This window comes from Alligator mississippiensis, chromosome 2 (genome assembly GCF_030867095.1).
Source record: "Alligator mississippiensis isolate rAllMis1 chromosome 2, rAllMis1, whole genome shotgun sequence".
Lineage (NCBI taxonomy): Eukaryota > Metazoa > Chordata > Crocodylia > Alligatoridae > Alligator > Alligator mississippiensis.
This window is the reverse complement of record NC_081825.1, coordinates 52,940,527-52,962,701: the sequence shown is the minus strand read 5'-3', so window position 1 is coordinate 52,962,701 and position 22,175 is coordinate 52,940,527. Positions and strand designations below refer to the sequence as shown.

At 46.2% G+C, this 22,175-nt stretch overlaps 1 protein-coding gene across 1 annotated transcript; it reads right to left on the bottom strand.

The window, feature by feature from the left end:
• Positions 1-957: 957 nt before the first annotated feature.
• Positions 958-2,626, bottom strand: SHISA3 (shisa family member 3). The gene is made up of 2 exons (XM_059721287.1): positions 2,347-2,626; positions 958-2,253 (listed from the first exon to the last, which is right to left on the bottom strand). Exons 1-2 carry the CDS (start codon positions 2,624-2,626, stop codon positions 1,835-1,837), a joined length of 699 nt encoding a protein of 232 aa, XP_059577270.1. The 3' UTR covers positions 958-1,834.
• Positions 2,627-22,175: the final 19,549 nt, after the last annotated feature.

Genomic DNA, 22,175 nt, shown 5'->3' with positions numbered 1-22,175 from the left:
TTAAAATACACTTTTAAATTATTTTAAAATGTTACTACTGTAAAATGAAAATCTATGCTTTTGGAATATCTGTTTATACAATTTATTTCTCGTTCCCTTGGTTATAAGCCTCTATTAACACTGTCTTCGGGTGTTGGAATATATTTAAAAGTTAAAAATGAAATTATATTCTTTTTTTTTAATTATTTAAATCTGAAGGAAAAATTAAGTTTAGAAAGGTCCCTAATCTTGTTTCCATTGGAAACAATCCCTTTAATTTAAATGGGAACAGATTATGGACTGAAGGGTAGTCTAAAAAGAAAAAAACTTGTTTTTATACTAAAAGATTAACATCATTTTAACAAAGTTCCTTCTTTGCATAATAATTTAAATATCCTTTTGATACACTATTGCTTGTATCAATTATAGTGAAAATATTTAAACACCAAGTAGTTGAGGATTGGTTGTATAAGCAAGTACAGTATGTTGATACTGTATGTCCACAGAAGAAGTGCCATATGGCCAGGAAGAAGTGCAAGGTGGAAACCATGAATGATTATTTTTACTTTCCCCTTTGCTTCTTAGTTGTAACTTTTTTTTTTGACCAATCAAATTTTTTGCAGGGGGTGGGAAAAAGGTGAAGGATGACATGTAGATTGTTGTACAGGATGCTGAAAATACAAAAAATGAAGTAACTTATTTAAAACCGTTCTAAATTTATAATATGCCTACCAATAATTTCCTTACTCTGACTACCTAGCTGGACATTCAGCCTTCCTATAAACTGCAACATTAGAGGTATACACATGAAGAGGCAGTGTGCAGTGCAGAAAACAGTGCGCAGAAGAGCAAAATTAATATAGAAAGCAAAATATAAATATGTTAATGCTAAACGGACAGGGCCTGGTGGGGTCACCTTTGGATGTTGTGGTGCATACAGCACTACAGCCAAAAATTACAATTTTAATCACACAGTTTATTGACATAAAAAAATCAGTGACTACCAAATAATTAGTGTTGTCATTGTAAATACATTTTAAATTACAAATCTGTCTTTACATTTTATACACCACTAATTTTTTACAAATCGAATATTTTCAGATCTGTTTGTCCCCCTTCCTTAAATAAATGTTATTGAACAAAAAGCCTACAATAAATAGTCCCTTCTGAAGCAGGCTTCACCATCACACCCCCTATAGCATTTTACACTAGCAATCAAAGCTCTTGTCCAGCCTGTACTCTTTTTTGCCGTGGGCAATTCTCTAGTGGTTGGGAATTTGGCCCCATGTGTTTAATGAAATTTAGTAAGTGCTACCTTGTCTGGCTCTCTACCTTGCTAACAGTTTACCTACAGAAGTGAAGTAAGACAAAGTAACATAACCTGTTGTATTATGTGCATTTTCCCATTAAAAACCCCCAGCTTCTGTGTCCCTAAGCACAGGGGCCCTATTCTTTACGGCTGGTTGGGGTTTTGCAGGTGTGTTTCAGGAGTGAAATCCCGGAGCCCTTCGTGACTGAGGGAGCTGAGGGAAGGTAGACGAGGTCTGGGAAATCCGCTTAGACGGCACTTGGGCTTAAAATATCGTTCCTAATGGAGCTATTTTGGGAATTACCTGCTGGCCGAAGGGGGTCTCAGTCTGCTTCTCTCTCCACAGCGGTCTGCACGCATCAGAAAAAATCCCCGAGAGGGGAAACCAAGCGTTTACAATCCCCGCCTACACCCCAGGCCCCCAGCTACCAACGTTTCTTCAGGCAAAGCGGCTTCTAGGGGACGCCTGCCCTTGCCAAAAGGCCCCTCGCCCCTCGCGGCCCCGGGAGCCGGCGCGGAGCCGCGACGGAGGCTGGAAGACGCCCTTCAGCTGGGCCCGCAGTCGGGGCAGGTCTTCCCGGCCGCGGCTGCCTCCGGCGGGACGGGGTAGCCGAAGTAGGGCGGCGCCAGCAGGAAGCCGGGCGCGGCGGGCGGCGCGGGGGCGCAGCCGGCCGTGTAGGGCGGCGGGGGCGCCGCCAGCAGCGCGCCGGGCTCGGGCTCGGGCTCGGGCCGCGCCGAGGGCAAGGCGCGGGCGGCGGCGGCGGCGGGCGGGCGAAGGCCGGCGGCGGGCAGGACCATGGGCAGCGCCTCGGGCGCGGAGCTGCGCAGGGAGACGCGCAGGGGCGGCGGCGGCGGGCTGTGCTTGGGCCGCAGGCACGTGCAGCAGTAGACGGCGACCAGGGCGCCCACGAGGACGAAGGCGAGGAAGATGGAGCCCACGACGAGGAAGGGCACGTAGACCGGCTCTGCGGGCACAAACGCGCCTGTTACCCCGCGCCGCCGCCTCCCGCCCCGCCCCGCCCCGGCCCGGCCCCCCCCCGGCGGGTCCCGGCGCTCACGGGCGGCGGGCGGCGGCGCCCGCGGCTCGCGGTGGTTGCTGCAGCCGCCCTGCTCCAGGCGCGCGGCGGCGGCGGCGCAGCAGTAGCGCAGGGCGCAGGAGCCGCAGCAGATGGCGGCGTCGGGCGCGTCGAAGCGCTCGGGGCAGGCGAAGCCGTCGTGGTAGGCGCCGCGCGCGTCCAGCCAGCCGTGGCAGTACTCGCCCCGGCCCCCGCGCCCGCCGCCCCCCGCCGGCGCCACCAGCAGCAGCAGGAGCAGCGCGGGCAGCCGCCGCCCTGCCATGACGGCCCCGGGGGGCGCTAGCCGCGGCCCAGACACATGCCGGCGGCGCCCGGGCCGGGCCGGCGGGGCGGAGCGGGGCTGCCCCTGGCGGCCGCGGGGCGGCGGCTGCTCATCGCGGCTCCGCGCTGCCCGCGGCCGCCGCCGCCGCCGCCGCCTGCCCCCGGCGCGGGGAGGCAGCGGAGCCACGTGCAGCCCCGGCCCCCGCGTCCCTCCTCCCGGGGCCGGGGGCGGCCCCCCGCGCCGTCGGCCCCCCGCGGTCGTGCAGAGGGGGCGGGGGACCCGCTCCGGGCCGCCCTCCCCGCATCCCCTGCTTCCCCCGGCAGGAGCCCGGGCCCCCCCGCGCCGCACACTGCCACGCCTCGGCCACGGGGCTGCTCACGCGCCCGGCGGGCAGGCACCCCGCAGCAGCTCCTGGAGCCCGGCACACGGGTGCTCCCGACAGGCGGCCTCAAAACCCTGCTGGGAGCGTCGGCAGCGCCTGCAGCCGGGCTGGGAGAGGATGAGGTGCGCAGGAAGGGATCTGGGCTGGGCGCGAATGAGAAAAAATAGACTCTAGGCAGGCAAGGTTCTTGGGCTAAATCTGCTATCTTTTATGAGACCAACTCGAATAGTTGGAAAAATCCTTCTATGCAAGCTTTAGGGTTTAAATACCCTTCGACCCACTGAGGAAGCATCTGCACTTGGTGTATGCTCTTCCTGGATGGACTGAGGCCAGAAGCTGGGCTGCATGCAAGACAGGCAGTCAGTGAAGATGGACATTGAGGAGTGAGTGGGTGAGAGAGAGGCTGAGGCCTCTGGCACTTGTTGATTTAGTTGCAGAAATATCGGGGGGGGGGTGGAGTCAGGCTTACAAAATACTGCTTGGCAAAGAGAAAGTCAAACAGGGACTTATTCTGTATTCCTCTCCATACAAGAACTAAGGGGTCACAAAGTGAAACAGGCAGGTTGCAAGTTTCAAACTAACAGAAGAAAGTTCTTCTCTGCCCAGCATTTCGTTAAAGTGCAGAACTCGTTGCCAGCAGGTGCTGTTGGAAGCTGCAGTTCAGCTAGGTCCAAAAGTGTATTGGACACATTTTTGGAGGAAAGCGGCATCAGCAGCCATTGAGTCTGGCAGTCAAGGGTACAGCCTCTCAACCAGAACTTGCTAGACCTTAAATGCTGGAGGCTGCAAGCGAGAGGGGAACAGTAGAAAAAAATCCTGGTCAGACCCAGTTCTTTCTCCCTTTCAGCATCCACTCTGCCACCATAGGACATGGTGGGGGGGGTTGTGTTAAGAACATTTCAGAGTCTAGGTCCAAATCTGCACAGATCTCACTTGCCCTTGGCTTTGTGGCTCTTAGTTTTCTTCAGGAGCAGGATTTTGGGCAGGAGCCTGCCCTGACTCCCCCATCCATTTGCTCAGCTCCGCACCTTTCGGAACGTCAGCTGGAGGTGGCAAGGGATGCTGTGACTTTTCTTGGGTTTGCAGGCAGCATTCCCTACCAATTCCAGGATTTCAGCCATTAGGTATTCTGTCACTACAGCCAAATAGACTGGTGCCCCAGTTCCCACTAACTCAGCATAACTGTCCTTGCAAAGCAAACGGTGCACCCAGCCTACAGGGAACTAACTGCAGCCCTGCCAAGGAAGACCTACACTTAGCCTTAGCCCAGACCTTGCCTCTGGTTGCCACACCTGGGCATGATTTCACCTCTAAGTGATACTGTATCTGTACACAAAGAATGTGCAGGGGTAGGAACACATCAGAACCCCTGTGTTAGAGAACAGTGCTGCCCCCACTGAAGGAAATCAGCAGGCCACTGCAAGCAAGCTTGGATCAGTAGGAAATTGAAGCCCCAAGAAGGAGGTATCTTAGAGATGTCAGGCTTTCCAGGGCACCTCTAGTGAGTTACAACAAGAAGCTGCAGGAATAGGAGTCTGAAGTAAATCGGACTCAAAACACTTAGCGTTTTGAGAGAACATAGGAAGATGGAGCACAGATCTGTGTGGATATTATTGTACAAAACTTACTCTACAGAGCCAATCTGAGGAGGGAAAATGCAAGAGGCTGAGCACAAGGGAGCTACAGCAATCAGAATCCTAAGAATAAGTGAAACCACATTGGGTTCTTGCTTGCCCTTGGTCCAAGCCTGATGCAGCTGTTTGATTTAAACAGGAAAGATTTCTCTCTTACTAATGTTTCTGTCTTGTTCGTTTTAATTCCACCCTGGCATGACACATCAAATAGTGATATATCACAAAGTATGCTTCAATTTTCTTGTCAACTTAGATGAGACATCTGGGTGAGGTAATGGCCCCCAGTTTACAAGTGGTCCACTTCAGAAATCTTTTTTTAGTATTCCAGTTCTAGTAAGCCACAGTAACTCTTTCTATGCAAATCCTAGCTAGTAGGGAAGTAAAAATAGCACAAGTAGGAAATAACTTGATCTTCTAAAATGTTCTTGACTAATTGAAGGGATCCAGGCTTAGAATATTACAGCACAATGCTCAATACTGTATCAGGTCACCAATTCAGAGACTCATGGACAGAAGTACAAAAATTTTAGTACCAACGTCACACACATTAAAGTCAGAAGTTGTAACTACTCCAGTAGTCAATGGTGCAGAGGCACTGTTCTGAACAGTAACTAGGTAAAAACCTAGCACAGACGTATCTGGGATGAGACCAGCAGAAAGAACACAGGGGGTCACAGACAATGACTGGGGAGAGGGGGGCAGATGCTCAGCTAGTGAAAATTATCATCCTTCCATAGTTGTCAGTTGAGATCTAACAACTTATGCATTGAGGATCTGGCCCCAGGAGCAGCAAATATGCTCCATGTGGTGGACAGACCAAACAGGCTGCTGCAGGAGGAATTGTTTCTGAGTCCATGAAGCAGCCACGTAGTCAAGAAAGCCACCAAGGTCTCAAGGCAGCTACTGACCAGCATATAAGAAGAGGCGAAATAACTATTTCCTTGATTAAGCGTGTCAAGTCATCTACTGTTACCACCATCACTTCCACCTCACGTCTCTGTCCTTGTACTTGGCTGTATTGGCTTGTGGTGGTTTGTTTTGACTGACACGATGTTTTATTGAAATTTAATCTTTTCATTAAGAATAGAGATGTTACAGTAATCACTGCATGTGGTTGATACTGATCCCTGCAGACTCTTTGTAAAATGGAGCCAAAATAGATGAGTGAAGCAACACATGACAGGGGTTCTGTGTGCTGTGGGTAACGGGTAATGCAAACAGCTGATAAAAATAGTACCAGAAATTCCAGATGACACATTTGTATTTGTCTCCAGTTTTCTCCGCTCACAGAGCTCACCCCTCTTTTATTGTCACCTTTGTACATCACTAATTGCTTTGGTTATTTCTAAACACCCACAGGACTCATCTCTTGCTAACTCACCCCTTCTATCCAGTGCTCATTTTCTCCTCCACTATTCCCTCCCTTCTCTTAAGCTTTATCTGTTGTGCACTCACACCCCTCCTGCCTTTCTCTACTGTACCTTTCAGTAATATCCCATTTGCTTTAAGTTTTTAATTTTTCCCCCTCATTCCCCACCCTATTTATGTTTGTGCTCTGGCTGGGGGTCTGGGCCTAGCACAGTGGGATTCCTAAGTGTATTCTTAATAAAAATAAGAAATAAATAATAACCTCTGGAGTGTCTTTCCCCAACTTCTATTGTTCCTCTTTTGATCCCTTGTTCTCAGAAACTTCAGAGATTATTCTCTGTGCAACATCAATGAGGCTGAAAGCCCTTACTGAATCTGCAAAAGGGAATCTCTCATTTCAACACCCCTAAACATGTCCTTTTCCTACTCATTCTCTTGCTACCAAAGGAGTTTTTATTGTCTTAGCAGTTTTTTAAGCTAAAACTGAGTTTAACAAATTATTATAAAAATAAATGCAACCTATTTTTTATTACTGGTGCTCCTCTAGTTTTAACCTATTCACCTTATTTCCTAGTCTTAATCTTTATTTTAATTTTATATGGAAAAAATATTTAAAATTTACAGCCCCTTTCAAGCCTACACCAGGCCTGTCACCTTTCTTATCCAGAAGGGGAGAAGGAGTGTGGGGCTGAGGAGGAGTGACATATCTGTTCGTATGAAACCTCTGATCCTTTTTCTCCTGGAAGAATAATAGCAAGTCACCAAGCATCAGGAAAACCACAAAAGAAGCTGCTTATTCATTTATGCTTGAGAAAAATATTTTAAATGAACTGAACAGATTCTTGTCCAAGCAAAGGAACATTACTATAAATGATGTTTCCCTTATGCATCGTCTAAGAGGCACCACTGCTTTAATGGTACAAGTGCTTATGATACTAGTTTATGTTAAACAGGGTATAAACTAAAAAAAATTTTTTTTTACTGCGTCAAACTTCCTTCCATCATTTACTAGTAGGGTATGAATATGTATATCTCAGTCTGACCACTTGTCAAACATTTTGAATGCCTGTGTCACTAATTTTAGATGTTGGCAGGTCGAGTGAAACAAAAGGAACAAAGTGTGCTGTGTACCAGCAATAAAACTCTAGGCTCAGAAGCATTTATCAAAATCCTAAGCATCTAAATCACCCCCAAATTAAGTCCACAATCACAATATTTTTATTTAAATAGGTTTGTTTTTAAAAAGTTTAATTTCTTCCTTTAAATTGATGCCACCTTTTATGCTGTTTTTTCCCCCAGTATAACCACTATTACAGAATAGGAAAAAAAACCCCCATTGCTGATTTCTAACTTAAAAATGTTTGGACTAAAAAGCATGGGAGGGAGGTCATGATAGGAAAATCAAGTTAACCTTTGACTCTGTATTAACAGAATTTCTGCAGTGTAAAAAACTTTTTTCATGGCCATTTTGATAAGCAGGTTTCATCAAAATATAAGGAGGATATCAAGGGAACAAAAAGGAAACAAATTCCTTTTATAAACTCAGGGCCACATCCACACAACCACAGATGTTTGTTTCCCCATGGATAAGTACCAGCAGCAAAACTTGCACAGCTGCTACTTGTCCTTGGAGAGCACCCATGCCATGCACCCTCTGGCACTCGGCAGGTTACCCTGGGTGAGGTAGAGGAGGCTGGGGCCAACAACTGTGCTGGCCCCAGCAGCCTTGGTCCTGCAGGCCTGGGGGAACTGCTGCCAGGGTGCTCCTGCAGCTGGGAGCCTGGCCAGCAGCTGGAGTGCAGCTCTAGTGGGGCAGGCTGCAGTTTTGGGCAGCATGTGCTGCCGTGTGCACCACGCTACTTTTTTTTTTACATGGGTTTTTTGACCCCGGAATCTCCCGAGGTAAAAAAAAACAACCCCACAATGCAAGGTAGCAGTGCAAGGAATGCCTGCATGTGTGGTATGTGGCACTGTAGACCTGTCTGCAGTACCACATCCCACATGTTGGCACCCACCAAAAATCATTAGCAGGTGCTCAGCACCCACAGAGCTGTGCTTGCAGTTGTTAAAAAAAACCCCCAAAAACAAAACCCCATGCTTTACCAGAAGCAGCATCTTACTTCAACCCAGCTCTGCAGCATCTGTAAAGACTGGGCGCTTCAATGGGGCTTTTTGGCACTTTTACCTAAAGTTGGTTCAATCAGCTACTAGATAAAAGCAACAAAAAAGCTCCACTAAAGCACCTGATCTTTACAGATGCTGCAGAGCTGGGTTGAAATAACATACTGCTTCTTCTGGGCATGAGCGGGTCTCAGCATGGTAACGCACTGAGTTCCAAGTAAAGCGCTGGGATTTTTTTACATTTGCAAGCACCATAGGCAACTGGTAGCGGGTGCACAGGGGACAGGGCCAGTGCCCCCCCAATGGCTGACACCAATGCTGTCGGCAGGGCTGGTGCCCCCCTGACAGGGCCACCACCATCAGTGGCTTCTGCAGGTGCCCCCCCCCCCCAGATTCAAGAGGTACCAGTCACTCCTGGCAAGCACCCACTAGCAAAAAACAAAGTTGGTGTCTATGTATAAACTGCCAAGCAATTCTGTCTATGTATAAACTGCCAAGCAATTCAGAGTTAAAGCTATGATATCTGTACTTTATTTGCACAGTCCTACTTCATTTTGCTACCATGACTTGTGTTAAAGTTTGGTCATCTGTGTTGACTTTTAAGTTGCCTTTTACTAGGGTGTGTGACCCAGTATTCAAATTGTAAAAGATAGTTTCCTGTCATTTTAAATCAAATCTCCCTTCATAGCATGTTGTAAAACACGTTTAAAGCCCTGATCTTGCTTCCATGGAAGTCTACAGGACTCTTTTCACTGCCCAGATTGGGAGGGGACTTCACTTGGGCCCCAGCTAAAATTACATTTACAGCTGTCCCTAAAATGACTATGCTGTACACTGCAGATTTATGCTATCAAATTTTGGGGGAAAACTCAGACCAGATAATAACTACAATGAAAGCTTCACAGGTCATAATGCTGACTTTTCTAATGACTTAATTTGGTCTCAAGAAACAGGTCTCAATAAAAAAAAGTTATGATCTTGTATTTGCTTAAGTATTTCCATTCTCTCCTTGACATAGCGCTCACTGTAGATTCAGGAGTCTTTCAACATTTTTTTCACTTCACAAACATTAGGATGTGTTTTAGCTATTTTTCTTCCCTTGGCTAATTCTCCTGTGTTGCTTTGGTTTTCAAGTGCTTGGGACTGCCAATGCACATTCATCAGTTGGATCATTTGTGTGTCTGCTGTATCAATGCTGCCTTCACTCTCTATTCCCCTCGTATGCAACCTGATGGAGTTCTCAGCCATTTCCACATTAAATAAATCAGATTAATAGAAGCAACTTTCTTTGATATGGTTAGCTACCATTCTATTATATCTTTCAAAATTATAGTAGCAACCCATCTCATTATTTCTTATTATCTGAAGCATTCACCATGCAAGGAAAGATAACATCCTGAATGTTGAGGGCTGTCACAGTTAAGTACTTATTTCTAAAAGCCCAAATATCTATTGCTTTCACAATACTAATATGGCTTGGCCTGGTAATTAAAGAAAGTGGCCTAATAATAACACTTTTGTTTTTTAGAAAACTTGTAATAAAATATCCATAAAGCAAACTACTGTCAGCTCAAGTCTTACTGATATTTCTATTAGGTTTACTTTTGGGTGTTTTTTTTTCCACTTGCGTTATTAAGCTTTTGGGACTTCCATCAAATCTGAGGGAGAAACATAATACCAAGAATGCAATGAATCATAAAGCTTTTACACCCGGGGGGGGGGGGGGGGGGGGCGCAACCTTTTTACCTTTATATACATATTTTCAAGTGAGTGAGTGGCTCCTAAAAGAGGTCTGACCTCTCAGTTGGGTACATTGATCCATTTTTTCCCCAAAGGAAGTATGGAGGAAAGCTTTTCAGAGATTCATATGTAACTTAGATTTACCTAAGTGCAACAGATGACAAATGTTCACTGTATGCCCAACTTCTGCAGGGCTGACATTTTTTCCTTATAAACATGGTCTTGAATTTCAAAGCACCTTAAGGGTGAATTCAATTTTTATCTTCTGAAAGTAATAGCTTAATGCAAGCAGATTTCCTTAAAGAAAAATGAAGATTTACAGGCTGGTCCTCCAAACCCTTATTTATATAAATAGGTTTTATTTGTATAATTAGTCCCATTTACATTAAGTAAGGATTACTTCTATAAGTAGGAATAGGATCATAGGAATGGTTCCTACATTTGTATCCCTACTCCTGGCCTACAATTGCAAAAACTCTTCATGAAATTGCCTCTGCTATAGGAGTCACCTGCCAAGCCACCCTGCCCCCCCGCTAACACATACATACAATTTTCCTCCTGAATAGTACTTGGCTGTTAGGGAAGAAACATGTAGGTCCTCTAAGCCTTACATGCTATAGCCCTGTCAGTTCCTTTCTGCCAAAACCCTTTTTCTGTTCCAGAAAATAAACAAGATAAAGATTATATTAGGAAAGTAGGTTCCCTTCCACTGTTTTTAAAATTTCTATAACTCATCAACTTATTATTTTTACCATTTATTATCATATTTTTTGTGATTTTTGGATTATCTTGTATCTAGAGCCATGAACCCTGATGGCTGACACTCGTTATACCTTATTCCATGCAGACCAGGTAGCATTTAGGTCTCAACAAATTTCTGGCCAGTACAGTATCAATTTTCATTCTGATCAGGTATATATCACTGCCTGTGTTCTCCCAAGTCTCACAAGCATAGGGCCTTGTTACACATTAAATTTAGGTGGCTCCTGGAGACCTTAGCCCCTGGACTCTCCACACATTAACACCTACAATTAGTTTTAAGCACACTTTAGGCAACTTAAAGTTATGCCATTCCAAAGCAGGCTCTCTCTGATCCATGCTACCCAGCTCTTGTTCCATTAATGTGTGGCCACTCCCCACAGATAAGCTGTCCAAGTTGCAGTTCTCCATCATCCCAGAATGCAGTGTCCCCTCCCTAACCCTTCTGTTCTGCATGGACAAACTTTCCACCCCCTGAACTCTACTGCCCAGAGTGTTGTTCTGGCACCAAGCCAACTCCCCCTCCTACCCCCCCAGAGGTGTGACCTTCCTGCCCCAGGACTGCAACCCCATGCAAACAGCTTGCAGAGCACATGCCAGCTAGCCAGATCACAGGACATAGACGTGCCCAGGACTGGGGTCTAGGGCAGGGGTCAGGGGGAACAAGTTAGGGGACTAGATTGTTTTCCCATTGCCTGGGGTCTCTTTCCCAGGGCAGAGGGAGTAGTTCCCCCAAAAGCAACTTCTCTCACCGCTCCTATCTCCCAGCCACCTTGGGAAGCATGACCAGCACCCCCCCCCCCCCCCCACACACACACACCCCCATAAGTTTCACTAGAAAATATTATTTGGAAGGGCTGGGCAGTGTGGAGCATGCCCACCTGACCCCGTCCCTCTCTCCCCCAGGGCCATTCAGGGTGTAGCGCGCACTAGTGCTGTGCACATGGTGGTGGAGAAGCACGCAGCGAGGGCCCTGGGGGTGCTGCAGTGCTGGTGGCAGTGGCCCAGTTTGGGAAGGCTAAGCCCCATTAGCCCCAGCCTTCCACCACCTATGCCCACACCCCAATTCCAAATCACAATTCATTAAAATATGAGATCTTTAATTTATTTCATCTTCATTTCTTTTTAAATTCTTTTTTTTTTAATACTTTTTATTTGACCCTTTACTGGCTGACTTCCTTCATTCCACCAACCTTTTCCAACCCCCATTTCCTTTCCACCTCCCATTTCATTACCCACCCCATCCCATTAACTCTCTGCCTCTGAGCTTCGTGCCTCCTGCCCCTGCCAACCCATCTCTCACCTTCCCCACCTCCACCAGAGCAGGGATAGAAGCCAGGCCTGGTTTATCAGCCCTGTGGTGGCAACTCACAGTTCCTAGTCACACCTCTACTCACCGGCCCTCTAAAGACAAGTCATAGCTGTGCAGGTGGGAGATAGTCAGAGAAGGATTTTAGCCTTAAGGTGTGACTGCTCCAAACTCGAGCTAGCACTAACACTGATCAACATTTAAACAGTTCAAAATGCAACATGTAACAAGGCCCATACTTAGGAGTACTCCCTTGGATATTAAGAAAGATGTAGGTTACTACTAGCAAAACTAAGCTATTGAGAAAACTAAATAGAATATTTGTGGCCTTTGGAGAAAAAAAAATCTACAATAGGGGCCATCTCAATACAACTACTGTAGAAGTGAGTCACATTATGTATTGAGTCACAATATAAATGACTCAGGACTTTCATAGGAGGTTGGTACCATTGATGGTGTATATCAGTAACATACCCTTATCTGAAACCAGCAGGCTTGGTAGGTAGAGGTTGGTTCATACCTTCACAAATAACTATTCTCTCAGCACAGCTGCAAGAGCAGATGTTGGTTTCAGGCCAGCAGTGCATTGTTCACAACTTAAGCAGCAGGTTGCTCAGCTCTTCCCCCAACACTTCATTGCTCTACTACAGTAGAGGCTGTCATGAAGGATGAGAAGGGGTTGCTTACCTACCATAACGTTTGTGCCCTGAAAGTATTGCCTCCACACACAGTGATCCTCTCTCCTCCTTCCTGTTTCAGCATTCAGCCGTAAATAGGGCTTCCAATGAATAGAAAAGCAAGGACAGATGTTTGGAAGGTGTAAGAAAATTGGTGTTGTCCATGTGAGACAGGCAACTACTTGCCTGATATTCCAACTATCTTTCAAAAACAGCCTATAATTAGCAAAGTAGTGGGGCGGGGGGGGGGGGGGTGGAAGAGGAGAATTCACAAATATTTCAAAAGTATTTGCACTGTATTGATTTTTATCATATATAAATATGATAATCCTATTCCCCAATTGTTCCACAGAGGGTGTGGTGCTGCTTCCCCCCCACACACCCCACCTCCATTTTAAATCAGAAATGTGCAGAAACAGTATTATTTCATTTAGAAATAAACAATTTTAGAAAACTTTTTTTCCAATTTTGGAAAATATTCTGTTATCTGATTAAGTTAAGCACAGATTCTCCAAGAGCCAAAACCCTTAAAGACTAACAGCAAACAAAAGCAAAAGAAAATATTTAAAAAACAAAAAACAAACAGGACATAGTTTTCATGAACTTTCTATCAAATATTTTCAGAACACTGAAAATTACAAGAAGGAAAATAATTATAGCAACCCCCCCCCCCAAAAAAAAACTTAAAAGTAGCTCAATTTTGACACTTTTTTCCAACTGAAAATTACCTCTTTTTAAGACATTGGCCTGATGACTCCATCTGCATTACTGCAAGAGTTACTGGCAGTAAGTAACAACTTTTTTCTAACAGCCTTCAAATTGTAAAAACTTTTAAGCACTACACTACTAATCTCAGCCAGACTGAAAGCAGAAAGCTGGAGGTAAAAAACTAAATATGCTATTGCTATCCTGTTTCCTAATCCCTTACACAGAAGATTTGAAAGACACAATCGTATTAATGCACACTACTGCAGAAAGATCAAAAGAAAAAAGCAGTATCATTTAGAGCAGGGGTTTTCAACTATTTTTAAGAACTGTACCCTTCTGGTGGTGGTGGCCAGACGCAAAGCAGGGGGGGAGGTCACATGCGGCGGCAGCAGCAGCACAGGGTGGTGGATGGTGGCAGCGGCTCCTACATGTAAGCTCCTCCCCTCGCCCCCACCCCACATCTGGCTGGCCAGGCAGCACCCATGCAGCCCCCAAAGGGGCACTGCTGCCCTCGCCCCCACCCCCCCACCACCTGACCCTACTCCTGGGAGGCAGCAAGGTGGGATGATGGGTGGTGATGCTCCATCCCCACCTGCCTGTGCATACCCCCTAGGACCATTCCAAGTACCCCCTGGAGTATGCGTACCCCTGGTTGACAACCTCTGATTTAGAGCCTTTTTGTTCCACAGGAGAATGCATTCCAAGCTGCTTATAACCCCTAAATATTTAAGACTGGAAAATATAAAACGAAAAAGAAGGCATGTGAGACTTTGGAAAAGGAATGAATTTCAGCATTTTGTTTTTGTCAGGTGGGTACAGGACTTCCCATTCTTCATTACTGCCAAAAAAACCCCAAACCTTTGAATCAAAAAGAAAAATAGGGATTTTAGTTAATACTAGCAAAGTGATACATTTTCCTCTGCCATTCAAATAATGCAGAGTGTGAGACTGATTAAATGATCTCAATGAACTCAGGCGATTAGTCAAGGACGTACTGCAGAGTAGGAGTTTTGAAGGGATGGGAGCCCAAGAAGGGTGGCTGTGCCTTAAGGAAATGATCCTTCGGGCACAAAGCAAGACGATCCCCGAGCGAGGCAAAAGAGGGAAAGGGGCCCAGGAGGCTTCCATGGCTGACCAGAGAAATCCAGGGCAGCCTAAGGGCCAAAAGGGGAGCACATAATAAGTGGAAACAGGGTGAGATCACTAAAGATGAATATACCTCCTCTGCTCGTGCTTGTAGGGAGGCAGTTAGGCGGGCCAAAGCTACCATGGAGCTGAGGATGGCAACCCAAGTAAAAGACAACAAGAAATTGTTTTTTAGATATATTGGGAGTAAAAGGAAGGCCCAGGGAGGAATAGGACCCCTGCTAAATGGGCAGAAACAATTGGTGACGGACAGGGGGGACAAGGCTGAACTCCTCAACGAGTTCTTTGCCTCAGTGTTCCTAAGTGAGGGGCATGACAAGGCTCTCACTGGGGTTGTAGAGAGGCAGCAGCAAGGCGCCAGACTTCCATACGTAGATCCTGAGGTGGTGCAGAGTCATTTGGAAGAACTGGATGCCTTTAAATTGGCAGGCCCGGATGGACTCCATCCGAGGGTGCTGAAGGCACTGGCCGACATCATTGCAGAGCCACTGGCAGGAATATTCGAACGCTCGTGGCACACGGGCCAAGTCCCGGAGGACTGGAAAAGGGCTAACGTGGTCCCCATTTTCAAAAAGGGGAGGAAGGAGGACCCGGGCAACTATAGGCCAGTCAGTCCCACCTCCATCCTTGGTAAAGTCTTTGAAAAAATTATCAAGGCTCATATTTGTGAGAGCCCAGCAGGGTAAATTATGCTGAGGGGAAACCAGCACGGGTTTGTGGCGGGCAGATTGTGCCTGACCAATCTGGTCTCTTTCTATGACCAGGTTACGAAACGCTTGGACACAGGAGGAGGGGTGGATGTCGTATACTTAGACTTCAGGAAGGCCTTCGATACGGTATCCCACCCCATACTGGTGAACAAGTTAAGAGGCTGTGATGTGGATGACTGCACAGTCTGGTGGGTGGCGAATTGGCTAGAGGGTCGCACCCAGAGAGTCGTGGTGGATGGGTCGGTCTCGACCTGGAAGGGTGTGGGCAGTGGGGTCCCGCAGGGCTCGGTCCTTGGACCGATACTCTTTAATGCCTTCATCAGTGACTTGGACGAGGGAGTCAAATGTACTCTGTCCAAGTTTGCAGATGACACAAAGCTATGGGGAGATGTGGACATGCCGGAGGGCAGGGAACAGCTGCAGGCAGACCTGGATAGGTTGGACAAGTGGGCAGAAAACAACAGGATGCAGTTCAACAAGGAGAAATGCAAAGTGCTGCACCTAGGGAGGAAAAATGTCCAGCACACCTACAGCCTAGGGAATGACCTGCTGGGTGGCACAGAGGTGGAAAGGGATCTTGGAGTCCTAGTGGACTCCAAGATGAACATGAGTCAGCAGTGTGACGAAGCCATCAAAAAAGCCAATGGCACTTTATCGTGCATCAGCAGATGCATGACGATTAGGTCCAAGGAGGTGATACTTCCCCTCTATCGGGCACTGGTCAGACCGCAGTTGGAGTACTGCGTGCAATTCTGGGCACCACGCTTCAAGAAGGATGCGGATAACCTGGAGAGGGTCCAGAGAAGGGCAACTCGTATGGTCAAGGGCCTGCAGACCAAGCCCTACGAGGAGAGACTAGAGAAACTGGACCTTTTCAGCCTCCACAAGAGAAGGTTGAGAGGCGACCTTGCGGCTGCCTATAAGTTCATCACGGGGGCACAGAAGGGAATTGGTGAGTATTTATTCACCAAGGCGCCCCCGGGGGTTACAAGAAACAATGGCCACAAGCTAGCAGAGAGCAGATTTAGATTGGACATTAGGAAGAACTTCTTCACAGTTAGTGGCCAGGGTCTGGAACGGGCTCCCAAGGGAGGTGGTGCTCTCCCCTACCCTGGGGGTCTTCAAGAGGAGGTTAGATGAGTATCTAGCTGGGGTCATCTAGACCCAGCACTCTTTCCTGCTTATGCAGGAGGTAGGACTCGATGATCTATTGAGGTCCCTTCCAACCCTAACATCTATGAATCTATGAATCTATGAATCTGAGCTTCCATTCCTAAAATTATTGAGGTATACTTTCTGTGGTTTAGTTTTTTGAAATATGAGACTCTGTTATGAAAAGATCTAATAACCAATGTCAGAGCAATCTGCAAGTGGACTGGCTACAGATTTACTTAAAGACTGGACAGGATTGTTATATTAAGAAAAATATGAGAGAAGTAATTCTGTAGGAAATGCTAATACCCACCACTTTGTATAGTTCTTTACATTTTTAAAATGTTATACATATAAACAGTTAATAATTGACCTTGTAACCTAAAGGAATAATCCTGCCATAAGTACTACTGTCTGCAGTACTAGTCCCCACGCATTTTACTTTGCAATTCCCATAAGATTATTTTATTAAAAATTTCACAAGTATAAATGTGATTTTAACAAATGGCCAAACTCATGTCATTACCAAATGAGATATGGCATTAAATACCCACTGCTGCCAAGACAAAATATGGGGATGAATCCAGTATGCTTATTCTTAGGAGTTGTCCCACAAGCCCAGATTGAACTCTGACTACACCTAACAGGTAATACTGTTCATGCATGTGAGTGTGCAGATTTTGCATCCAGAATATTACATATGCATAGAAAGTAGCTGGACTTTGGAAGTTTGGTTGTTTATTGTTCATTTTGTTCTCATCCTTTTGCCATAGTCATTTACCATAGCTTCCTGTTTTTATGTCTGTTTTCTCAGATCAGTACCCTATGTGCACAGCAACTGAACCATCATTACATCCTGGTTAAAGTAATGTAGGGGAACCCTGCGCTGTTAGTGAAATTTCTGATCTGTGGATAAATGGAGAAATCCACTGGCTATAGCTGCCACAAGCCCTGAAGACACCACAAACGTACCCAAACACCTAACCTGGAATGCAGGCAGAAGTTCAGGATTTAAATTTAAAACGCAATCCTGAAAACTCTTGTCAGATGCCACCCAACTGTAGAAGTGCCTACACTTCATAGGGGTGTAGGTTGTAGCCGTGTTGATCTAAGGCCAACGTGGCTACAACCTACACCCCTGTAACACGGAAGATATCAAATTCAGCCATTTGAAATGGAAACTGAATGTCACGGGGCGGGCTCCTGGAGGATGGCTGTGATCTCCCCAAGGCCCCCTTACCGTACCAAGTTGGCCCAATGGGCACCCTCGATCCTCACCCGCCACGTCTTTGATGACAAAATATATATTTGGGAGGCTGCCTTTTACGCCCTCTTGGTCATGTTTTGCTGGACACTCGGACCCCGTGAATTCCCTGACCCCTTGTGGGTCCTGCTCTGCAATGTGTGCCTCAGGGACACCCTAGCCTTATGGGTTATGCGTGGCTCCAACCACCCCTTTACCACGCCCCAAGCCTCACAGATGGAATTGACGTTGTTCGGCCACGGCCTTGTTATAATGTGGCCCCCTTGTCCTCTCTGGGCCCTGCACTGCCCTGTCTGGCACTGCGCCCTTCTCTGGGGCTTCTCCAAAGTGCTGCCCCCTTCTTTGGGGCTCACCATACCCACACTGGGGCTTCTCACCAATGCTCCTTCTCCGGGGCTTCTTGCTGCCCCCTCTCCAGGGCTCACCACACCCACACTGGGGCTTCTCATCAGCGTTCCCTCTCTGGGGCTTCTCAACTGCCCCCTCTCTGGGGCTGGGGTCAGTGCACCCCAAATGCTGTGCCCTCGCTGGTGCTGGGGCCCCCACACTGCTGTGGGTCTCCTATGAGGCCTCCTCTAATAGCCTCACCCAAACCACTGGTCTTAAACAGTAAAAAAACCACAAGCCCCTCAGCTATAACATAAACTGAAGCCACCCGGCTATAACCACGTTACTCAAAACACCCCAGGGATGGTCCATCCTTTACCCAGCTCAGGCTGTGCCTGCGGTCAGGCCTCTCCTCTCAGCTTTGCTCAGGGAGAGCTCCTTCCTCCCTGGCTGATGGCAGGGAACTGTCAGCCTTGCCTCAGCCCTGGGGTTTATATGTGCCAGGCCCTGCCCCTCTCAGTCAGCTGACGACTGGCAGGTGTGGGCACTAACTACCCTGGTTGCCCTGGTAATCAACAGCTGGGCTCCTTACTCACTGTTAGGGTTCTTTCCCTAGCAGTTTCCCCTCTTTAGGAGCAGGGCACTCAAGTGCTCTGCGACACTGTACAACATGAAAAACAAAGAAGCCAAACTCAACAGCGACATATATTTTCTAAGCCTATGCAAGAAACACAACTTCGTTCCCCGAGGACTAAACATCTACAATCCTCTGGCTACTACACACAACTTCATATATGCTTCACAGCTATGCAGAAGAACTTCAGGGAAAATTAGAAATCATCTACTTCACCTACTCTACTCCAAAAGAGACCAACTCAGGAAGGAAATCACCACATATTACAACAACTTAAAAGACAGAAATCCAATCATTTTCCCTGATAACATACAATGGATACAAAGAGACTTCAAAAAACTTTCAACAACATTCATCCTACATAAAAAGAAGAAATGGAATACAATACTCCAAGAACAAGCTCCCCAGCCACAAAACAACCATCAGAGGAACAACACCAACACCTTACGACCTTCCAACCTCAGACTTGATGAAACTGAAAGCAACAACCAACCCTCAAATATCATCAATCTCTCCACACACACACTTACCAAAACTGAAAAATCTGTCCTTTCTAAAGGCCTAAATTTCTGCCTAGAAAAATACCCTAATAAAATACTTCAATGTGGAGAACTAGAAGAATTCTTCCGATGCCTCTGCCTCAAGAAATATTTCCACAACCAAACTGAATCCACTCCCAACAACAACTCATCCTCTGACAACACTCAAGAAAAGATCAACCCCAAAAAACCCCCAAAACATCAGATTGGACACCTCACAGTGGATGAAACCCTAACCTTGACCACTACATTGACTGCTTCAGTGAAAGAATGAACAATGAAATAATCAACAACACATGCCACCATAACAACCTCTCTCTACCAGAGAAAAAGGCCATAGAATCTCTAACATCTCCTTTTTAGACACAATGATCAGTATCCAGAATGATAAATTACAGACCACGTTACACAAGAAACCTGCAGACCAACATACATATCTGCACAGAACCAGCAATCACCCTAACCACACCAAAAAAAGCTGTGATATACAGTCAAGCCCTCAGATACCACCGAATTTGCACTGAAGAGAACACCCGGAATTGCCACCTCACCAATCTCAAAAAGGCTTTCACCCAACAAGGACACTCCTCCAGAGAGGTAGATCGCACGTTTGAAAGAGCCACCTGGATACCACATGAAGAACTGCTGCAGTACAGAAGAAACCCCCCCACAAATCGCACACTGCTGGTTATGACATATCACCCCTCCCTTGAACCTGTACGGAAAATCCTCAAACAATTGCAACCCATATTAGAAAGAGACCCTATTCTTAAAGAGATCTTCCCAGAGCCACCCATCCTAGCCTTCAAACAAGCATTGAACCTTGCCAACTTCATCACCAGAAGCAAACTTCCTCAGGCCCAGAACACACTGAATGGATCCAGACTGTGCCATGACAATAAATGCAAAAACTGCCAACACATCTCCACCACCCCCAAAATCACGACACCCCACAACAGAGCCATCAGCATTCCTGCATCTTACAGCTGCACCTCCAGAAATGTAATATATTTCATCCAATGCACCAAATGCCCCAATGGAAAGTATCTGGGAGAGACCAAGCAACAACTGCACACCAGAATGAACGCATACCAGAAATCTATCAAAGACAGGAATATCCAATTACCTGTGGGGGCACGTTTCACACAAGAAAACAACTCTCTCTCCAATCTCTCAGTTCTAATTCTCAAAGGAAACTTACAAAACACTTCCTAGAGACAAGCCTATGAACTCCACTTCATCAACCTCCTGGATACTAAAAATCATGGACTAAATATAGACATTGGATTTATGACACATTATAACTTGCCTGACAGCTGACTTCCCAGATGCTTCTCCACTATTCATCCCCCTTCTCTCCCCGCCCCCCACCCAGCCTATCTCTCACCCATTGACTCCTCAATCTACATTTTCACTGACTGCCTGTCTTACATGCATACCAGCCCAGCCTCTGGCTTCTTTACTTTTCATTCCATCCAGGAAGAGCACACACCAACTGCTGAAACTTCCTTAGCCTGACGAAGGGTTTTTGAATCTGAAAGCTTGCTTCAAAATTGTTCTCCAACTATTTAAGTTGGTCTAATAAAAGATATCAGATTCACCCAAAGAACCTTGTCTGCCTACACCTCATAGACACTCACCGACTACCAACAGTTCTGTATTTGCACATGTAGAGAACTGCAGCCATGGCATAGCCAAGCAGCAAAGCACCTAGCTCATGTCCCAGCTGGATTGGGCTCCAGAAACTCAAGTATTCCTCTGTCTAAACTCTATGAGGGGCTGAACCTGGAAGGTGTTCTTACACCATGCCCACTGTGGGATACTGCACACAACAGGCAGTGGTCCCTGTACATAGTGTAGCGTTTCTCAGATCACTTTTTGGCTAGTTTCCTGACATTCACATAAAGTTGTAGGCCAGAATACTCCAATTTTTCATGTCTTATATTGGACATATACTCCTGATAGTGCAGTAAGGATTAGGTGAGTTTAAAGACTAAGGTCAGTTTCTCTGATCTGGATAAACTATGGTTTGCATAAGGCCTAAGAGAAGCAGAAAGGTGGTTTACTCTGCCTATGCATTTCCAAATCAGGGTCTGGTTCAGCTTCAGCACAGCTCAAGGGAGAGGAGGGATGATTTTAAATTTCAGCCAGCTGCAAACACCCCCCCAGTGTCTGAACACAGAAACTTACAAAGACGATCAGACCTGTCCACTGAATCCAGGATACTAATGGTGCCATCACTGGGTGCTGCAGAGGAAGCATTAGGCAGTTGTAGGATAATCTGCTCCATACATTACACATCTTGTTCTCATATTGGATAATTAGAGATTAGGATTTAAATCCTAAAGCATGAGATTCAATATCCTTTCCACAACATCTTAATTGTAATTAGTAAAGATCATTGTCAATTTGTTCAGCTACTTTTTGACACCCTCAGCCCCTGAGACTTCCTCTGCTTTGTTACCAGGAAGGAGCAGATCCAGCAAAGGGAACACCCCACCATACTTGACAGTAAAACTGATTTTAGAAAAAATCATATATTGTCTCAGAAAAGTTCTTGTCTTCCTTAACAGTGCCCTTTAACCACTGATGGTCTTTTGCAAGTGGAATGATTCTTTTGCAAGTGCCCTACTTCTTATGTGGTTGATCCTCTGTTTTCAAACCTTGAGCTATTTTTCTAATTTCCTTTCTGCTCTAATTTGCATTCCCAATTATTGCCTTCATGCAGTCTTATTTCTAACATTGTAAGATTGCTGTTTTGTTCAAGTGGCCTCTTTGCCATGCTGATTTATTCCTTGATAACCTGGTTTTCTGTTTGGGGATTATATGCATCTTCTGAGACTCTAGGATTATTTTAGAGCAGCATCCACACCACCTCTAAGGATTTTACTTTAACTGTCATGCATATTTGAGTAACCTCTTCATTTTCCTGAAATCTCTCTTTCTAACATTTAGTACCCTATGGGGGTGTCGACACAAGACGCTACAGCGATGTAGCGACACGCCACAGTGCCATAGTATCCATTGGCAAAAACTGTGATGTCACCACTACACTGTTGTAGCAATGCACTCCTTCATT